The 17,829-nt window shown below is 38.9% G+C and overlaps 1 protein-coding gene across 1 annotated transcript in view; it reads left to right on the top strand.

Annotated features, from left to right (window-relative positions):
- The window catches only part of ube2j1 (ubiquitin-conjugating enzyme E2, J1), a 55,171-nt gene that overhangs the window by 19,784 nt on the left and 17,558 nt on the right, over positions 1 to 17,829 (top strand). The window contains exons 2-5 of the mRNA XM_017437716.3: positions 1,604 to 1,677; positions 5,009 to 5,140; positions 7,893 to 7,977; positions 9,121 to 9,226. Coding sequence (XP_017293205.1) covers positions 1,604 to 1,677; positions 5,009 to 5,140; positions 7,893 to 7,977; positions 9,121 to 9,226 — 397 coding nt within the window. The remainder of the gene's footprint in view (positions 1 to 1,603; positions 1,678 to 5,008; positions 5,141 to 7,892; positions 7,978 to 9,120; positions 9,227 to 17,829) is intronic.

Genomic DNA, 17,829 nt, shown 5'->3' on the forward strand with positions numbered 1-17,829 from the left:
CCCCATTACTGGAGAGTTATAGTAGGTGAACGCAGGGTTCACCACCCCAGCTAGTTGAGGGTATGAGAAGGCCTGGCACGGCATGGTTCCATATGCAAGCTCAGCAGGCTGAACAAACAGCAAGTCTTGACCATCCTCCCCGGTCACAGCAGGCTGGGTGATGTTATCTTGATATGGAGGGTTGCTCTCCCCCTCCTGACCAGATAGGGCCTGGGTTTCCTCACTGTGAGGTCTCACTGGGTCAGGTTTGTGACTCGCCTCGTTTCCACCATTTTCACCTTTCACAACAGTTCTGACGAGTTTCGACTCGGTCCGCTTGCTGAGAGAGGTGGCGAAGCCACGCCGGAATAACGTCGGAATCGGATGGCGCAGATAGGGGCGGAGTGTGGAGGCTTGGAACCCCTTGATAACTGCTTGCAGTTCTACTTTCATTTACAACCGCCAGAATAACATCTTAATTATGTATCACCATTTTAAGTGTAAGCCTAAGATACGATGCATAAAGTATGACACATTAGCTATTAAACGTCTAGATTTTTGTATGTAGAGGTTTTAATGTCTGATGTCACGGCTGATAGGTACTAACTACTGATAACTATTAGACAGAACATTATTTCAAAGTTAATTGTAGTATCCCTTTAAAAGGGCTCATATTTTGGATGATTTTTTTTCCTCTGCTTTCTCTTTGTGTTCCTTGTTCCTAGGCTTTTATTATGCAATGTTATCTTCTATTTCATATATATATATATGAATCATCTCTTTGGTAGGCACTCAAAAAGTGTAACATAATATGATTTAGCATTCTTGAGGTATGGCACCATCACCTTGAGCCAGTGATCTGATCTCTAAAACTCAAAGGCAATTTGTTACATAAATAACAGGACTTTTCTTTGTGCTTTTTACTTACCTTTGGCTGAAGTTCAGCTCAAAATGGACACAAGATTTGAACTCAGCCAGGCTTGCACAGCCTGAACAGAAAGGCCATAGCTGAGATTTGAACCAGCAACCTTCTTGCTGTGAGACAAGAGTGATAACTATTCAGCTGTCCAATTCCACCATCACAGCTTTTTTATGTCATTGATACTTAATTTACCATCTCTGAATTCTCTCCAACTAGATAAGGCTCTATACTGTTGTTTGCTTTCTTCATGTTCTGTCTGGAAACACACAAGGTTTCTGAATCAGCAGGGGAGTGTGCTTTTTGCTGGGCTTTAAGAGAATACAGACAAACTTTAATACATTTACTTTTTGAAAAGGAATGATACATCAAATATATTTGAGACATTGTATCACTTATGTGGTACTACTTCAAGTAGATCCCCCATCCCCCAAATAATGCCTGTTGTTCCATAATTTCTCATAAATTGTCATATAAAGTCTTGTGCCATGGAATTTTTGGCCTTGTGGTGCCTGGAGTGCAAAACTGTTGCAGTTAAAAGGTGATTCAACACATTTGAGTTGAACTGTGGACAGGACATATAGGTGGACTACTGTGAACATACTGTTTATGACTCATGAGCAGTAATAATGTGAAAAAAATGTGAGTTATTATACCTGTTAGTTAACCATGGTGTGTATGTGTTTCTCCAATTCAAATAACTAGCGGTAAAGAGGCTGATGAAAGAGGCTGCAGAACTGAGGGATCCCACAGAGCACTACCATGCCCAGCCACTGGAAGTAAGTTTTGACAGATTCCAGTCATACTGCAACAAATGATAAATGATACGCTCTTATATAGCACCTTTGAACCTTGTCCAGGTTCTATAAAGCACTTTAAATATGATTTTTCTTTTCCACTCATTTTCTTATTTTATTTTTTTATTTTTATTAACCTCATATTACCTGTGGAATCTGGCCATGATTGGCACTATTTTTGGGGGGACCATTTACTAGTTATGCAACACTGTCTTTAATGGATTATTTTTTTGTTGTAACAATGCTATATAGCATTAAATCTTATACCATTGGTATAATGCCGTTCATTTTCCCTTAAATTGGGCCATATTTGGGTTGAGCAGCAGAAATGTGGGTTGCACCCATGAAAAACTTGTCATATGTTCTCTGTCAATGCCAAACAGCTTATTCTCCTATTAACTCTTGTTGTTTATTGAGTTGGATGATTGCAGTCTAAAGAAACCAAACACACTGACAATTTAACAGTTTATTGATTAAACAGACAAGGGCCTCAGTAGTTTGTGAAAGAACCATACACTGTCACAACCTCCTCCTCAAGCTGCTCAACAGCTTCGTCACACTCCACTGTGGGATGGCATCCCATTTTTCAACCAGCATTTGTTGAAAGTCAGCCGATATGATTGTGTTGGTTACTCTGGAACAAATTAGTGGTGGGACATGCAGTCCTTTTCTGGGACCAGGCTCATTTAGCTCTGCTCCAAATAGAGATGGCTATTTCAACTCTCAAAAGATTCTTCATTGAGTACTAATGGTGAGGATAGAGTTCAGTTCCAGACTGTGGCGATATGGAATTGCCACAGGTTGTTCACCAGTGCTGATTGTAGTACCAGAATTGTAGTACCAGGGGCAAGTAACAAGGGGCAATAACAGAAAAAGGTGTTCGGTACTGGCAGAGAAGATTTGAAGTTTTTTATGTGCACAACTCACATGCTCAACCCCAAAAAATTTTCCAGATAAATGTGAGGCCATTTAAGAGACAGTAAACAGGCTTTCTAATGGTATAAGATTTATTGCCAAGAAGCATTGTTACAACAAAAAAATTATGGACCAAACACAAATTTTCCTGTTTTTTATGCTTTGTTTAAGTGGTAAATGAACCCAAAGAGAGTTTAGAAACTGTCACTAGTTCGAGCCAAACAAAAAAATGTATATGTTATTCTAAAATCAGCAGTTCGAAGGAAAACAATATTAAAAAAAGGAGGATTTAAAAATAGTTTATTTACTTGTTAGATTTCCTGCTTTTTACGTAGCTTTGCCCCTTTTCAAAAAATGAGTCTGATTTTTATGGTACTGTATTTTCCTCACTATAGGGCGCACTGGATTATAAGGCACACTGTCAATGAATGGTTCATTTCTTTTGTTATATATAAGGCGCGTGCACCTCCCAATTTTTATAACTTTGTGCGGACCGCGCCCCCCGCTCCATTCAAAACAAACGATTTTGCTGCTCTAGCGGAGTGGTCCCCAACCTTTTTAGCTCCACGGACTGGTTCATTATCAGACAGTATTTTCACAGATCAGCCTTTAAAGGTGTGGCAGATAAATACAACAAAATAAAATGATACGACTGGCATGAAAATGGGGATATTTTTTAAAACATAATAAACATAAATCCAACGTGTACTTGTAGCTTTGTTAGCTGTGTCCTGGTATTGAATATCTACATGAATAACAACCTCTCCTCCCCCTGATGTTCTCTGGTCAATATGGCAATGTTTAAACATGCCCTTTAAAATAAGATACACCACAAATATAAAGTACACAAAGAATACAACTCATCATAACGCTGAATCAGTGGGAGCCCTGTGCCTGTTTCTCAGTAACAAAACGGTCCCATCTAGGGATTCCAGAGATGTTTGTTTCACTCAAACTCAAATAAAAAAACGGAAATACTGTAAGTTAATTATTTTTTTCTCTGCGGCCTGGTACCAAATGACCCATGGACTGGTACCAGTCCATGGGACTTATGCTCTAGCGGAGCTGGTTCACCTGTATCAGCATTTATGATCCCTCTAATAGAGATCACAAAGAAAATCAAATGGTTCAAAACTCACAGAATACTGCACCAAAGTAAGTGAAGTAAGCATCAAGTATAAAGGCCTCTGCCTCGCGTTCAGGTCCGCGCACTGTGCATTAGGACTTCTTCCATATATAAGGTGCTCCGAAATATAAAGAGCAGTTGTTTTTTTGAGAAAATATAAGGCTTTTAAGCGCGCCTTATACACCGGAAAATACGTTACTTGCAGTTTAATAGAGAAACAGAATGTCAACAAAAAAACAAAAAAAAAACACATTACATGAAAGGTACAAATTAATTTTCATGTAATTGAGCAAAATAAGTATTTGATCCCGTACAACCTAGTCACAATTCTGGCTCAATCAATAAATCCTGAGAAGTGAGCAAACCTAGTGTTGGTAAGAAATATCTTACCAACTAAGGTTTCTCTGCCAAGAACTAAGTGATACAGTAATTGGGTATCAAATGCTTATTCCACTCATTGACATGGAAATCAATTTGTAACTTTTATGTAATGTTTTTTTTCTGGATTTTTAGTTGCTATACTCTCTCTCTATTAAATTGGAAAAGTAAAATTAGACACTGTTCATTTCTTTGTAAATGAACAAACTTACGGCAGGAGATCAGTTATTTTCCCACTGAATAGTAAGCTTTTGGTTATGATAAAAATTTTGTTTTTTAAAGTATACTATTCCCTATAGTGCAAGAACATCTTCTCACTACTACCAGAAGGAAGCAACCAAAAGAAAATAAATATTTTCAAATTCTCTATTTCAAAAGCTTCAAAATGATACATAGTTTGTTGAAATTTGGTGATTTATTACCTGGCCTGGCAACGAGCTAGTTTTGCTTACGTGAGTGCTAGTTTGAAAACTAAATTTTTCTTGGTCTGGAGTGACGTCATTGAAAATTCCAGACATATATTTAAAAACGTCAAACATTATGTTCAACGCAGAACACTATACAAAGGCATTTCCTGGCGCTAGGGCAGCTGGCAGTGAAAAAATATCAATTTCAAAAGAAATTTTAAGAGTTTAAGACAAAAGATTATTTCTGAACACATACCTGTTACTTTGATTTAAAAGTAAATTAGCAAGATTATAGGCTATTTTAGTTTCTTGGATCACTAGATAGTGTCTTTACTGACTTGTTTTTATGCAATTCTTAATTACACCAAAAATCAGCATTTTAAACTTTTAAGCTCATATCCCCTCTTTTTCCAGCACGGGTTTATGTCCTGACATGCGTTCCCGCATTTTAATATGTGCTTAATGTGACATTTCCTTCTGTCTCCAGGATAACCTCTTTGAATGGCACTTCTCTGTACGTGGGCCTCCAGATTCTGATTTTGATGGTGGGATTTACCATGGCAGGATCGTACTGCCCCCAGAATACCCCATGAAGCCTCCCAGCATCATTCTGCTCACAGTAAGACACAGAAAATGGCTCCATCACACTTAAATTTGTATTGGCACAGTTTCGGGCTCTAAAGATTTTGTGTTTGTAATTTAGAAATTTCAGCACATGTAATAGCAGCTTTCTTCAATGATTGTACTGCACTGTCAAAGGAAACTGTGTATCTCACATTAGAGCAGTAGTTCTCTAATGGGGCTGTTACAGAACAGGATTTGTGACCACTCCTTTTTTTTTAGCCTAAAAAATGCAAGTAGAACTAATGCTTGTGTAGATTCTCAGTCATCCAGGACAAAACAAACAAACAAAAAAAAACTTGACTAAGTTGAAGAGGTTTTGCTTCCCATTCGGGGAGTATTTTCAATTGATAACTGGAGATTGTGGTGTATGATGCTCTGTATGCAAGCTAGATTAACTGCAGCTTGGTCTCTTTCCCCTCCCTCTCCAGAGGCTCATTTGGCTCTTTGTTAGCGTGGATCACAAGAAAGACATTTTTTGTTATGTTTGGATTGTCCAAAAGGGAAAAAAAGTTATGGACCACAGACGGGCAAAAAAAAAAATCTGCATGTGATTCTAGCTGCACAATAGAGCATCTCATGCAGTATAAAGCTTGGAGCTTCACACTCTTCAGTTTTGAATTGAGAAAGCTTCCCAGATGGGAAGTGAAACATGTTTAACTACAAAATAGAAGGCCAGTTGTTTTGTTTCATAAATGCTCTTTTTGGAAGTGTAACTAATATTTAGACATTTCCACTCAGACTTTTTCTTGTGACGAACTGGACCAGACAGCAGTGTTAGAGGCATGACCTGGAGGAGTGCAAACAGAAGAGTTTTATCTTTTGATTGGAAGAAAAGTAGCTTTCTGGAGGAGAAGTCACTTTGAATCATTGTGAACTGTTAGAGCTTCTTTTTTTCAGTTAAAGTTATTACAGATCTGAGTGGGACATATGGCGTATGGGTGAGCTGATAGGTCGCCTGTGTCCCACATTTGTTTACTCACAGTGTGCGCTGCTGCATATGGATAAAAAAAGACTAATTCAAATGTCTGCTGGAAATACAGCCAGTGGTAAGAGAAACAAAATAAAACCTGCTTGTGTGTCTGAAAATTCTAACAGAATACAGTTTAATTCAATTCAAAAATACTTTATTTATCCCAAACGAAAATTAAATATTGTTGTAGCTCATAATCCTGGTTTCATTAAAGAGTTCTTATAGATGATTATTACTGTAGGCAGGAAGGATCTCTCGTAGCAGTCTGTCCCAATGTGTCCTCATTCCTGGTGTCCTCAAAGAGCTCCACCAGGTAAGCTTCGCTGGCCTCCTGCAGAGCCATGATGGCCGAGCTCTGGAAACACAGGTCAGTCTTGAAGTCCTGGGTGATCTTCCAGACCAGGCGCTGGGAGGGCAACTTCCAGATGAGCAGCTTGATGGACTTCTGGTAGTAGTGGATCTCCCTGAGAGCCACGGTACTGGGCCCGTAGCTGTGAGGCTTCTTCACTCCACCAGTGGCCGGCATGTTCCTGCGGGCAGCTTTGGTGGTGAGCTGCTTCCTGGGAGCTTTACCTCCAGTGGATTTATGGGCAGTCTGCTTGGTTCTGGCCATGACTGGACTTCAGAGTTCTCCACGTTTAACACTGAAGAGTAAAAGATGTTAATCAACTGCTCCCGATTCTGGGAAAAAAAGCCACCTTGTTGTTATGGCTATGCATCATAACAAAAAGTCCAAAAGCAAAAAGGTTTCAGTAAAAATGCTTCCAGCTGCACAGCATTCAATACCAGAGGAAATAATTATCCAACAAAAGTGATTTACATCAAGAAAAAAAGAGGAATAAAGTTTTCAAAAGCAATATCTCAGAATGAATGTAACAGAGCTACTCCAACATGCACCACCTTTAGCTGCGCAAATCTAGAAGAATTCTAGAAGAATAACATTAATATTACTAGCTGAAACATTTATACTTCAGTCATGTAAGCCGTTCAAGTTTTTCATAAAAAACATGATGATTATAAAGTATAAAAATCACTTTCTGGAACAGCATCAGTGAGATTTAAAACATTAAGCCACAAACTGACAAAATAAAATCAGTCCTCATTAATGAAAGGACTTAATATTTCTGCCAAATACCTGCAGCTTTGACTTTGAAAGAAACTGAACAGTATTGTTGTTATTTTTAAAAATATACAGGAGACATAGATTCAATATTTAACACTTTATTACCTTTAATTCCCTGATTTTTTTTTTTTTTTGAGCTTCTTTATGTGAATTTGTTTGTTGGGTTTCTGTTTACAGATAGAACTTTATTGTTAAAGTTCAAAAGTTTATTTTACATCGGCGGCTGATGGAGTCTGACTTTTTTTCTTTTAGAAAAGCGCTGTTCTTATTTGTTTCTTCGTTTGTTTTTAAACTTAGTATTTTTCTGTTTTTCTGCGGTTGAACTTGATTCATGTTGTTTTAGTCTTGTTGAGTTGAGGGGGAAAGTGGGGGGCTTAAAATTTTTTCTTACTCCTTAAGGGGGCACAGCATAAAGATTTGGCAACCACTGGGTTCAAGTATCTTACAGCAGTTACATAACTTGTTCTTCAGTGGAAATCTTTCTTGTGACTATCTGGACCTTCATGTTCAAATTTTTATTTAAACAGAAAAAGAATCCCTTGCATTTTGTCTCACTCTTTTAGTTTTTTCAACCTCAGCCTGCTTGCTATGACATTGTTACATGTGTGCTTCATTCAATCAGCTACCTCCTGTTTGTCTTCCCTTTCCTTTCAGCCAAATGGGAGATTTGAAGTAGGGAAGAAGATTTGTTTGAGCATCTCTGGTCACCATCCTGAGACCTGGCAGCCTTCTTGGAGTAGTAAGTGCTATGAAAACCAAAGCCGGATTTACATGTGTGCCATAAATGGTTAGGTTTTCTTTTTGTTTGTTTTCTTGTTTTCTCCTATTACAAACCAGTATTTTAAAGCATTTAGGAGAAATATTTAGAAGAATAGGGTACTAGATGGGAAGTTCAGACTGATAGTTGAACCTCAGATTCAGGGAGATTTAGCAGTGTGGCTTTCATAATTTCTTTTAAGATATATTACAGAATGAAAAGTAAACAAAAACTTTTAAAGTACAGAATGGTTTAAAGTGTCAATTTCAGCATGACAAATAAATAAAATAAAATATTAATTTATGTCTTTGAAATAAAACATTCAGCATGTTGTAAGGATACTAACTATAAGAGCTGCAACAAACCGGAGATAATCCCATTTCTACAGGAATTTGGTTACCTGGCTTTGCTTTCAGAAAGAGGAGAAAATACACTTCAAGAATTGCTTTTATATGAGTGTGGGGTTTAAGTATCTGTTCAACAGAAAAAAAACTGAACAGTAATCTTATTCTGTTAGAATATCTACTGTATTTTCCGCACTATATAGGGCGCACTGGATTTTAAAACGCACTGTCAATGAATGGTTCATTTTTGAACTTTTGTCAAATATAAGGTGCACCGGACTATAAAGCGCATTAAGGGAAACAAAACAGCCACGCCTTTTCGGAGAATACTGCACCGGCATAAGCGTCAAGTATAAACACCTACACAGCTCGCCCAGGTCTGCACCGTGCGCAGAGCCCTAAGCAACTATAACTAAGCCTTAATGCTGCAAGCGGTGCAGTTTTGTAGTTTACCAAAGTCGTACTAAAACATCCGGCGCTCCGGATTATAAAGCACACTGTTGTTTTTGAGAAAATTGAAGGCTATTAAGTGCGCCTTATAGTATGGAAAATACGGTACACCATTAATCATATGACCTGATTTCAGGTGCATTGTGGATGTTCTCATTAACAAAATACAAACTATCACTGCCACTTGTGTCACATGTTTATGAAAAACATGCAGCCTGTCATATCTTTGAATATTGTCTCTCTTGTCAGGCAATATTGAATGTGCTCTAATTGTAATTTTATTCTTTTTCGTTGCATTTCCCTCTTTTTCCCCTCATGATTTGTCTTCCAGTTCGAACTGCCCTAATAGCTATAATTGGATTCATGCCAACAAAAGGAGAGGGTGCAATCGGATCTCTGGATTATACCCCAGAAGAAAGAAGGGCTCTTGCCAAAAAGTAAGATTTGCTTGATAACAATTTTCCAGTCTTTACTCTCTGTACTGCTTGTGTTGCAGCTCTGTGGGCAGAGTAAGTTGTTGGAATGGGAGGTTGTAGAACAGTGTGTATAATATTAATCATATACAGTATGTTCTACAAAAACAGAATGTCGAACACACAGGTTAAGTATATAAACAAGAGTAAGTATATCACCTGACACCAAATGGCTAAGACAGAGCAGTAATATTTTTGCAGCGTGTGTGTGTGTTTGTTTGTCTGTTACCAAAATATCCCATGAACCAGTGCAGGGATTTTAATGAAACTTGAAAGTAATTATTGGATATACATCAACAACTGATGGACTTTTGGAGTCAGCCCGATTCAAGATGGCCACCACAACTAACTGACCTTCAAAAACACAAAATGGCTGTATCTCAGTCAGTTTTACAGATTTTGACCTAAAGTTTGGTGTGGTAGCAGCTGAGACTGATCCCTAACACATATTCTGAGCGCTAACAAATTGCACAGTTTGTCAAAAAGTTAAAGGAGTGTTTTCAAACCCATCTTGCTTTCTCAGACAAGAAAGTCACGCTCTCTAGAGGCAACATGAGTGGGCATGTTAATATTCATTTCACACCACATTACAGATTGGATGGAGCAGCAAACGTCTCTCTGCTATTAGCAGATGAGATGAGGTTTTTGATCAGCTGATACCTTTATTAGCACATAGAGACTTCCCATGCTATAGATAACTTTCTCTTTATTAGCAAACCTTTTTTTTTGTAACTCAGTCAAAACTAAACCAGAGCTCCTCCTGATAAACTTACAAAAGGATTTTCACTGAGTAAAGTAGTTCCTTTGTTCTCATTGTGATTGTGTTCTGGTAAGTAAGCAAAGATCTCGAACAGTCTGTTAACACTCAGAGTGTGCAAGATAACTGGTAACAGGACTTTACTGTCTTTCTCTAGTTTTGGTTTTGTTCTACACTTTTCATTTTCATGGTGTCCAACCCAATAGTGGAAGAGCAGCATGCTTAAAGTGTCGCTGTAAAAAGTCCAAAGATGATTAAATCGGAACCCAAAAGCTGAACCCAGTTCAAAAAGTGAACACAGATCGATAGCTGGCCCCAGTTAATGGCTAAACCCAGTTCAATCACTGAATCCGGTTTATTAGTTGAAATATGGTAATAGCTGAAGCCAATTTACTATCTGAACTCAGTCATTGTTGGATTCACTTGTCTCAGTTTGGAACGCGTAAAGTTGGGTTTCCCAGTTTCGGTTTGGGACGTGTTAAATGATACACGTCCTGAACCGAGACAACCGAACCCAACGATACACACATATCCCGAACTGAGACAACATTACCCACGTCCCGAGCAGAGACAGGTAAATGAACACTTAAAATTTGTTTCCTAAACATTCATAGTATTGGTTGTATTCTATACAACAATTGGCTCCGTTTGGCCATCTTTTTTATCCGCTGTGGCTTCATTTTTAAATTCTTTTACTGCTGATTCATTGTTTAAGACCTGGCATTAAGTCTCCAAACAGTTCTTTTTGGTTATGTTATTTTCAAATAAGTGAAATAGGTGATTTTATGATCAGTTACATATGTTTAATGTACTTGGCACTCCTTCACTCAGTCTGTCTATATCGGTACTTGATGAGTTGGTAAGTAGTGAGAGAAGTGTTTGTCCAGAGGATGTAAATCTCTCCAGACATCAAACAGACCCACCTCTTTAATTAGCACTTTAAGATCTTTGGATCTAAGGCCCTGCTCAATCTTGACAAGCTTAATTATGTAACCAAACAGTCATGATATGAGAGAAGAAAAAAAGCATAAAATGATTTATGACATCACAGAAATTAGCATTGCAGCAAAGACACTAAATATTTTAACTCTACCACAGTAAAACTGTGCTGCAGCCACCAGCTGTTCTCTGTACAACTTCACTGGGAAAATAACATTAGCACTGTGTTTAATTAGGTGAACAGAATGTGACATCACACTTGGCACAGCATTTTATAGCTTGCAGTGACTACAGCAGGCCCAATCAACAATCAGAACAAATTTTAAACTAAAGAAAAACTCACCATGATGTGTCCTGTATTCCACTCTGATTAATAAAATCCCAACAAAAAAGGCATACTTATTGAGAAAGATTGATTTTATACTTTTATTAAAACTTTTAGCTGAAAAAAAAACATTTAGAATATGTTAGTTGTGGCATTAAACTGCAATCATTAGATGACAGAATTTGTGGCCACTTTTCTTCTACAATGGTTTTTACAGGAATTGAAGAATTTGTTTAGGTACTCAAACCACTTTAATTTATATATGTTCTTGCAGTAGCAGTTGTCTTGTCTGTGATAAGTTAGGTATCAAAGTTTCCACATCCTCCCACGTAGCCCCTCTCTCTAGGTGTGCTCACATAGTAGCATTCCAACAGTGTTAAGTTTTCTTGCCCTCATCCATAAATGTTGTGTTTCAGTAGCCCATTCATCAGAATACCTTGCTTCCCCAACATCTAACAGGGACCTTGTTAATCTGTGCAATGTCCTAGCTAGCATGTCTTCTTTTTTATGTCTCTCGTGCATTACACAACAAAGGTTATTGGCACATTCATTCATTCATTCATTCATTCATTCATTCATTCATTCATTCATTTATTCATTCATTTTATTTATTTAAATTAGGACAATGCATCATAATCAACATGTCAGCAGTAAGCATCAATGTAAATATGCCGGAGTTAGCGCAACAGCTAATTTTCATTCATTGTCCTAAGGTACAAACTGTTACAGTTCTTTTGGTTATATTGCACACCAGTCCATTAGGGGGCACTGTGATGTCCTTTTTACCTCGTGTGTGGGGCGGAGTAGGTGAATCAGTTGTAGTTGTGCATGTGCTAAAGCGAACAAAGTGGAGTAATTCTTACTGACCAACATTGGTAGCAGAGGATGGTTAGTAACTACAGAGTTCCGCCAGTGTTTGAAGAAGGAAAGCCATATGAAAGCTGGAAGAATGAAGTCAATATTTAGACAAGAGTTATTGATTTGGAGAAGAAAAGGCAAGCGCTTGCTGTCGCCCTGGCATTGGGAGGAAGAGCGCTGGACACAGCGATGGAAATATCGGTAGACGATTTAAATAAAGACACTGGAATGACCACATTGTTAGCTAAACTAGATGATTTGTTCCTAAAAGAGGAAAAAGACAGAGTTTATGAAGCGTACACAGCTTTTGACCGGATCATGAAAGAAGCGAACGTGTCGATGGCGGACTATATTATTGACTTCGAGCAGCGTTACGCACGTATGAAAAAATGCAACATGGAGCTCCCTAACGCAGTTTTGTCATTTAAGCTTTTGGACACCGTGTGTTTGGATGTGACAGACAGGCAGCTGGCTCTAACAGCATGCTCAGATGTAACGTTTGCGTCAATGAAGTCCGCATTGAAGAGAATATTTGGCGAAAATAAAAAAGGTGCAGCAGCAGAAAGTATCAACCAAGAGTCCGTGTTTGCGACGGAGCAATGGCAGCAAAATAGCTGTGTGAAGCTGACACCCCACCCACGTCCAAAAATCCAGCAAATAGTCTGAATGGTTAGTGCTCCGTTTGTGCAGGTTTGTGCCGTTAAAATTTTCGTTTGTGCAGCTTTGGTTTCTGAGATATTAAAAATTATTTTTTAGGTCATCCAGAGTTCACCATCCCCCCATCTTGCTCCAAAACAAACCAAAGTAGGCTAATTCGTTAGTGCTTCGTTTGTGCAGGTTTGTGCCGTTAAAACTGTCGTTTGTGCAGCTTTGGTTTCTAAGATATTAAAACATTTTTTTAGGTCATCCAGAGTTCACCCTCACCCCATCTTGCTCCAAAACAAACCAATGTAGGCTAGTTCGTTAGTGCTTCGTTTGTGCAGGTTTGTGCCGTTAAAACTGTCGTTTGTGCAGCTTTCGTCTTTGAGATATTAAAAGTTATAATTTTGGCCGATGACGTCACCGTCACCCCATCTTGCTCCAAAACAAACCAAAGTGGGCTAGCTCATTTAAATTCTTCAGATTTTCAGCTGTTGTACCATGTGTACCTTCTTTTGTTTTGAACTTCAATAAAGATTTTGAACAAGAAGAAATTTGTCTCATTTCAAGAAATGTTTTAAGATAGCAATGTTTTCTCACGAATATAGCGGTCTCTCCACAATAATTGAATTATTTTTATCATTTCATCCTATTTCTGACATTAAATGTGTATGGGCTTCAAGGATTTTTAAAAGCACATCAAATTTTTTGTGAACTTTGACATAGTTCTCACACAACGTCAACTGGGATTGGCTCCACCCACACTGTAGTGAGCCCCCCCATCTTGTTTTGGCGGCAGAGCAAGTGTAATTTCAACCTCTCGTTAAAATTATTCTAGCAGTCTCAAAGAAATCGTTTTGAATGAGTAATTTTTGGAATTTTTCCAACCCTCTGACTTTGATTTTTGAACAAGGTAAGTAAATTAATGCTCAGGTTTCACATAAAATATTGACTCAATGCAATCCATCCCTGTAAAAGCAGAGAGGATGTATGCAGGGCTAGCTTACATATGCATTTATTTAAATTCACAACTTATATTTGAAGTCCAGACTTTTTAAACCTATTGAAACATAGAGAGGCACTATCTTGCAGCCTTTACATTTATATTGAATCATTAACACTTAAGCATATGCATAAAGGGCACATCTTCTGAATTAAATTCAAAAATAATTTATTCCAAGGGAAAATTAAAATTTAACAGGTACTTAAATTGTCAAGTCACCAGACTAGTAACAATGCATTATTGATTTTTTTTAATTAGCTTAAATGTTAGAAATTAAACTATGAAAGCCAACTTTACTTTTTTTAGTTCAAGACTATTGTAATTGTGCAGACACTGCTAGAATACCAATGTTTTGTGGCTTCTTTGAAATCATGTAGGCAAGAATTATTTTAAGCAATGCTAATCAAAGCCTTTTTATTTTTTAACTAGATGCCTCGACAGCCAGCAGTAGACAGAGAGTCTCTTTTCGGAGTTCTCTGCAAGTCAAAAGAGGCTATCCTAGAAAACGGCCAGATAGCCACTCCAGCTGCCGCTGTCTGGACAGAAATAAGTCAGCAGTTGGGAAATAAAATGTCTGCAAAAAGTCTGTACACATTTGTAAAGCTAAACAGACAAAACATCTGGTCATGCTTGGAAATAAATCAAGAAAGTGATCCTGAAAGCCCTGTGGACACCGAGTTTGACTCAGACACCACTTCTCCTGAACAATGTTCAGATTTTCAGCTTGAAGTTCCATTTGAAGATTGGATTAAATTTATACCAGAAAAAGTTGAATATAATGACAAGTTTTCATCATCTGGCAAAAGGGAGTACACAATTTTAAAACCTGGCACATGGAGTCATATAATTAATGATTTGGTTTGGAAAAAGTTGAAAAGCACTTGTACATTTGTATTCCAAAGAGCAAAAGTTTATCCAACTGTCACAAGTAAATACATTGATATCATAGGCTTCTGTAAAGAGTGTCAAGGTCAGGTTAAAATGACATGTGACAGAGAGCCAACAGTCAACTGCCCCATGGTGCTCCAGTGTTCCATCGAAGGCGCCGACATCTCCCTGCACACTGGCCAGTCCAAAAGATTCATGTCAGGAACCCTTCGTGCACAGATTTCAGAAGAGTTGTGTGAGGGTAGGATGGAACCATCTGTATGGAGGTCAGCAAAGGCATCAGAGTTGATGGATATTGGAGATCCAGAGCCACGTCACCTTCCAAACCTGGCAACCTTACGAAAAGCCAAGCAGGAGAGAAAAGATTTGGAGTTAGGCGACAAAGACCCCATTCTATCTTTGCAGTTATTAAAGTATAGCACACCCAACAGTGGAAGTATAAGAGATATTGGTCTGGATAAATTCTTTTGTCACTATTGGAGTCAAACTCAGATACACGTTTATAAGGCACTGACCAAAAAATGTCCCTCAGTAGTTTGCTTTGATGCAACTGGTTCAGTTGTCAGAAAACTGGCACGACCAAATGGTACGTCTGGCCACATCTTCTTGTATCAAGGTGTTCTGAAAGGTGACAACTGCTCAGTCCCAGTGGTACAAATGCTATCAGAAAGGCATGACATTAACGCAATTGCAACATGGCTGACAGAATGGCTTCGTGCAGGCGCAGCTGTACCAAAAGAAGCTGTGAGTGACTTTTCCCTGGCTATTCTTGGTGCTCTGGTGAAGGCCTTCACTCCTCTTTCTAACCTGAAGTCATACATTGATGAATGCTTCCGTGTGATACTTGGGAACCAGTCTGCAAAACTTCCTCCCTGTTACATCAGGGTTGATGTTGCCCACTGCATAAAAATGGTCTGCCAGTGGGACTGCCTGAAAAACAAGTCACACCGTGTCAAAGACTTCTTTGTCAGGGGAATAGCAAAGCTTATTCAGTCACAAAGCTTGAACCATGCAAAGCAGCTAATACATGCCATCACTGTTGTGGCTCTCAGTGAGGCAGAAGGTGATGATAGTTCTGGAACCCCTCTTGAATCAGAGAGGTGCAAAAAATACCTGAAAGCCCAGATTGCAGAAGACTCAATCATCAACCCAGATGAAGACACAAAGGAAGTGCATCAAGTGGATCCATGTGATGACATCCAGACTGACCTACGAGACTGGGTGTTAAACATTTGTGAGGAGAGCAGGACACATGCTGCAGCTAATGGGGATAGGGATAACATCCATTTCCTCCCTGAGATTGTGCCACACATTATAAGACTGGCAAGTTACTTACCACTGTGGACAGGAATAATGGTTCCCCTCTTCAAAAGCAGTAGCCTCACAGCAAGCTCAGCCAATGTTGAAGCTGAATTCAAAAATGTAAAACATGGCCTGTTCAAACATGAGAACTTACCCATTCGAGTCGATCGCTTCATTTCTCGGCATCTTTCTTTCATCGAAGGAAATATGCGGATTTGCTCTGCAAAAGCAAAAAAAGAGGAGGAAAAGGTTTCATCAGCAGAAGTTACAGAAGCTAATCCTGCATCCATAATTACCCACAATGCTGAAGGTAACACAAAAATGGATTCTAGCGATTTAATGGAATCTGATCCCACCAGAAACCTTTCCACAGCAGATGAAAATGTGGTTGAAAACTGGAGAGGGCAAATTCTTCCACCCAAAAAGAGGAAGATGACTTCATACCTGAGTTCCTGCACTGAATGGCTCCATGCAGATTCATCATCTGGGGCCAAAAGAGTGAAAGTGGGACTATTAAAAAATGGAAACATGCATCAGCCTGTTAAAGTTGGGAAATTGTCACTCTCTGTGTTAAACACCTGCTCCTTTGATGCCTTTTGTCAGTGCTTATCCTGTACTTTCTGTGACAGCTCTGCATTTCAAAATGTTGTCATGAATAACAGTGACAACCCTCTCTTGCAGCTGGTGAAATCCATAACTACAGATGGTGTGACTCCAAGGACATACTTGCAAAGGGCAGATCTGCTTAGTTCAATGTTTGCAAAAACACAGTTAAAGTCTGGCACCCACCAAATCGATGCCCAGTGCAATATTGCCAGTTATTGGGAAGACAATGAAAAATGTATCAAGCGTTTACCTCTCAAAACACTGCTCTTCACAATACTGCCACCTAAACAAAGGAATGACCAGGGAAGTACCATTTGTTTTACCAGACATTTCTGTCCTGAAGAATTCTGGCTTGGCTCAGCTTCACACTTCAGTTGAAAAAGGACTCTTCCTTCCACAGTCTCCCTGCCTCCGACCACTGCAGAATGAATCAGAATGTCCAGCTGAATTCAAAACAGGAGCCAGCACCTCAGGAAATATTCTCTGCGCAGGAACCGTTACTCACAGCTACAGTATTGGAGAAATAGCATGGATTGACACAGACCTTCCAAATCTAACTGAATTTGCCTTGAGTGAATTTCCCTCCATTATGGTTCTCCAAGGAAAAACACTTACTTTGAGAGCAGTCGTCGCTTTCAGGGAAAGCTTAACCAAAGATGGCCTGGGACATTATACTGCCTACTGCCGGAGAGCTCCATCTGTGTGGGAGCTTTATGATGACCTGGCAAATGCTGTGAAGACAGTGTCTGAAAAGAAGAAAATTCTACCACATGCAGTGCTATACACAGTAGATATGTGATGGGGAAAAGATGGGGGAGAAAGTTTGAAGACCAGACCAAAGGCAAAAAGCTTCATGCCATGTTTAATTTCCTATTATCAAGACACTGTTTGTTGTTGTTGTTTCGATTGTTAAAAGTCATTGTTCAAATCAACACCGTTTCTTATTTGAATGTATAATTAAATTGGATTTTCAAACAGTCACTTTCATGGTTCATTACTTCTCAAACGACAGTTTTAACGGCACAAACCTGCACAAACGAAGCACTAACGAACTAGCCTACTTTGGTTTGTTTTGGAGCAAGATGGGGGGATGGTGAACTCTGGATGACCTAAAAAATAATGTTTAATATCTCAGAAACCAAAGCTGCACAAACGAAAATTTTAACGGCACAGACCTGCACAAACGGAGCACTAACCATTCAGACTATTTGCTGGATTTTTGGACGTGGGTGGGGTGTCAGCTTCACACA

The sequence above is a fragment of the Kryptolebias marmoratus genome, linkage group LG19 (assembly GCF_001649575.2).
Source record: "Kryptolebias marmoratus isolate JLee-2015 linkage group LG19, ASM164957v2, whole genome shotgun sequence".
NCBI classification, from domain to species: Eukaryota; Metazoa; Chordata; class Actinopteri; order Cyprinodontiformes; family Rivulidae; genus Kryptolebias; species Kryptolebias marmoratus.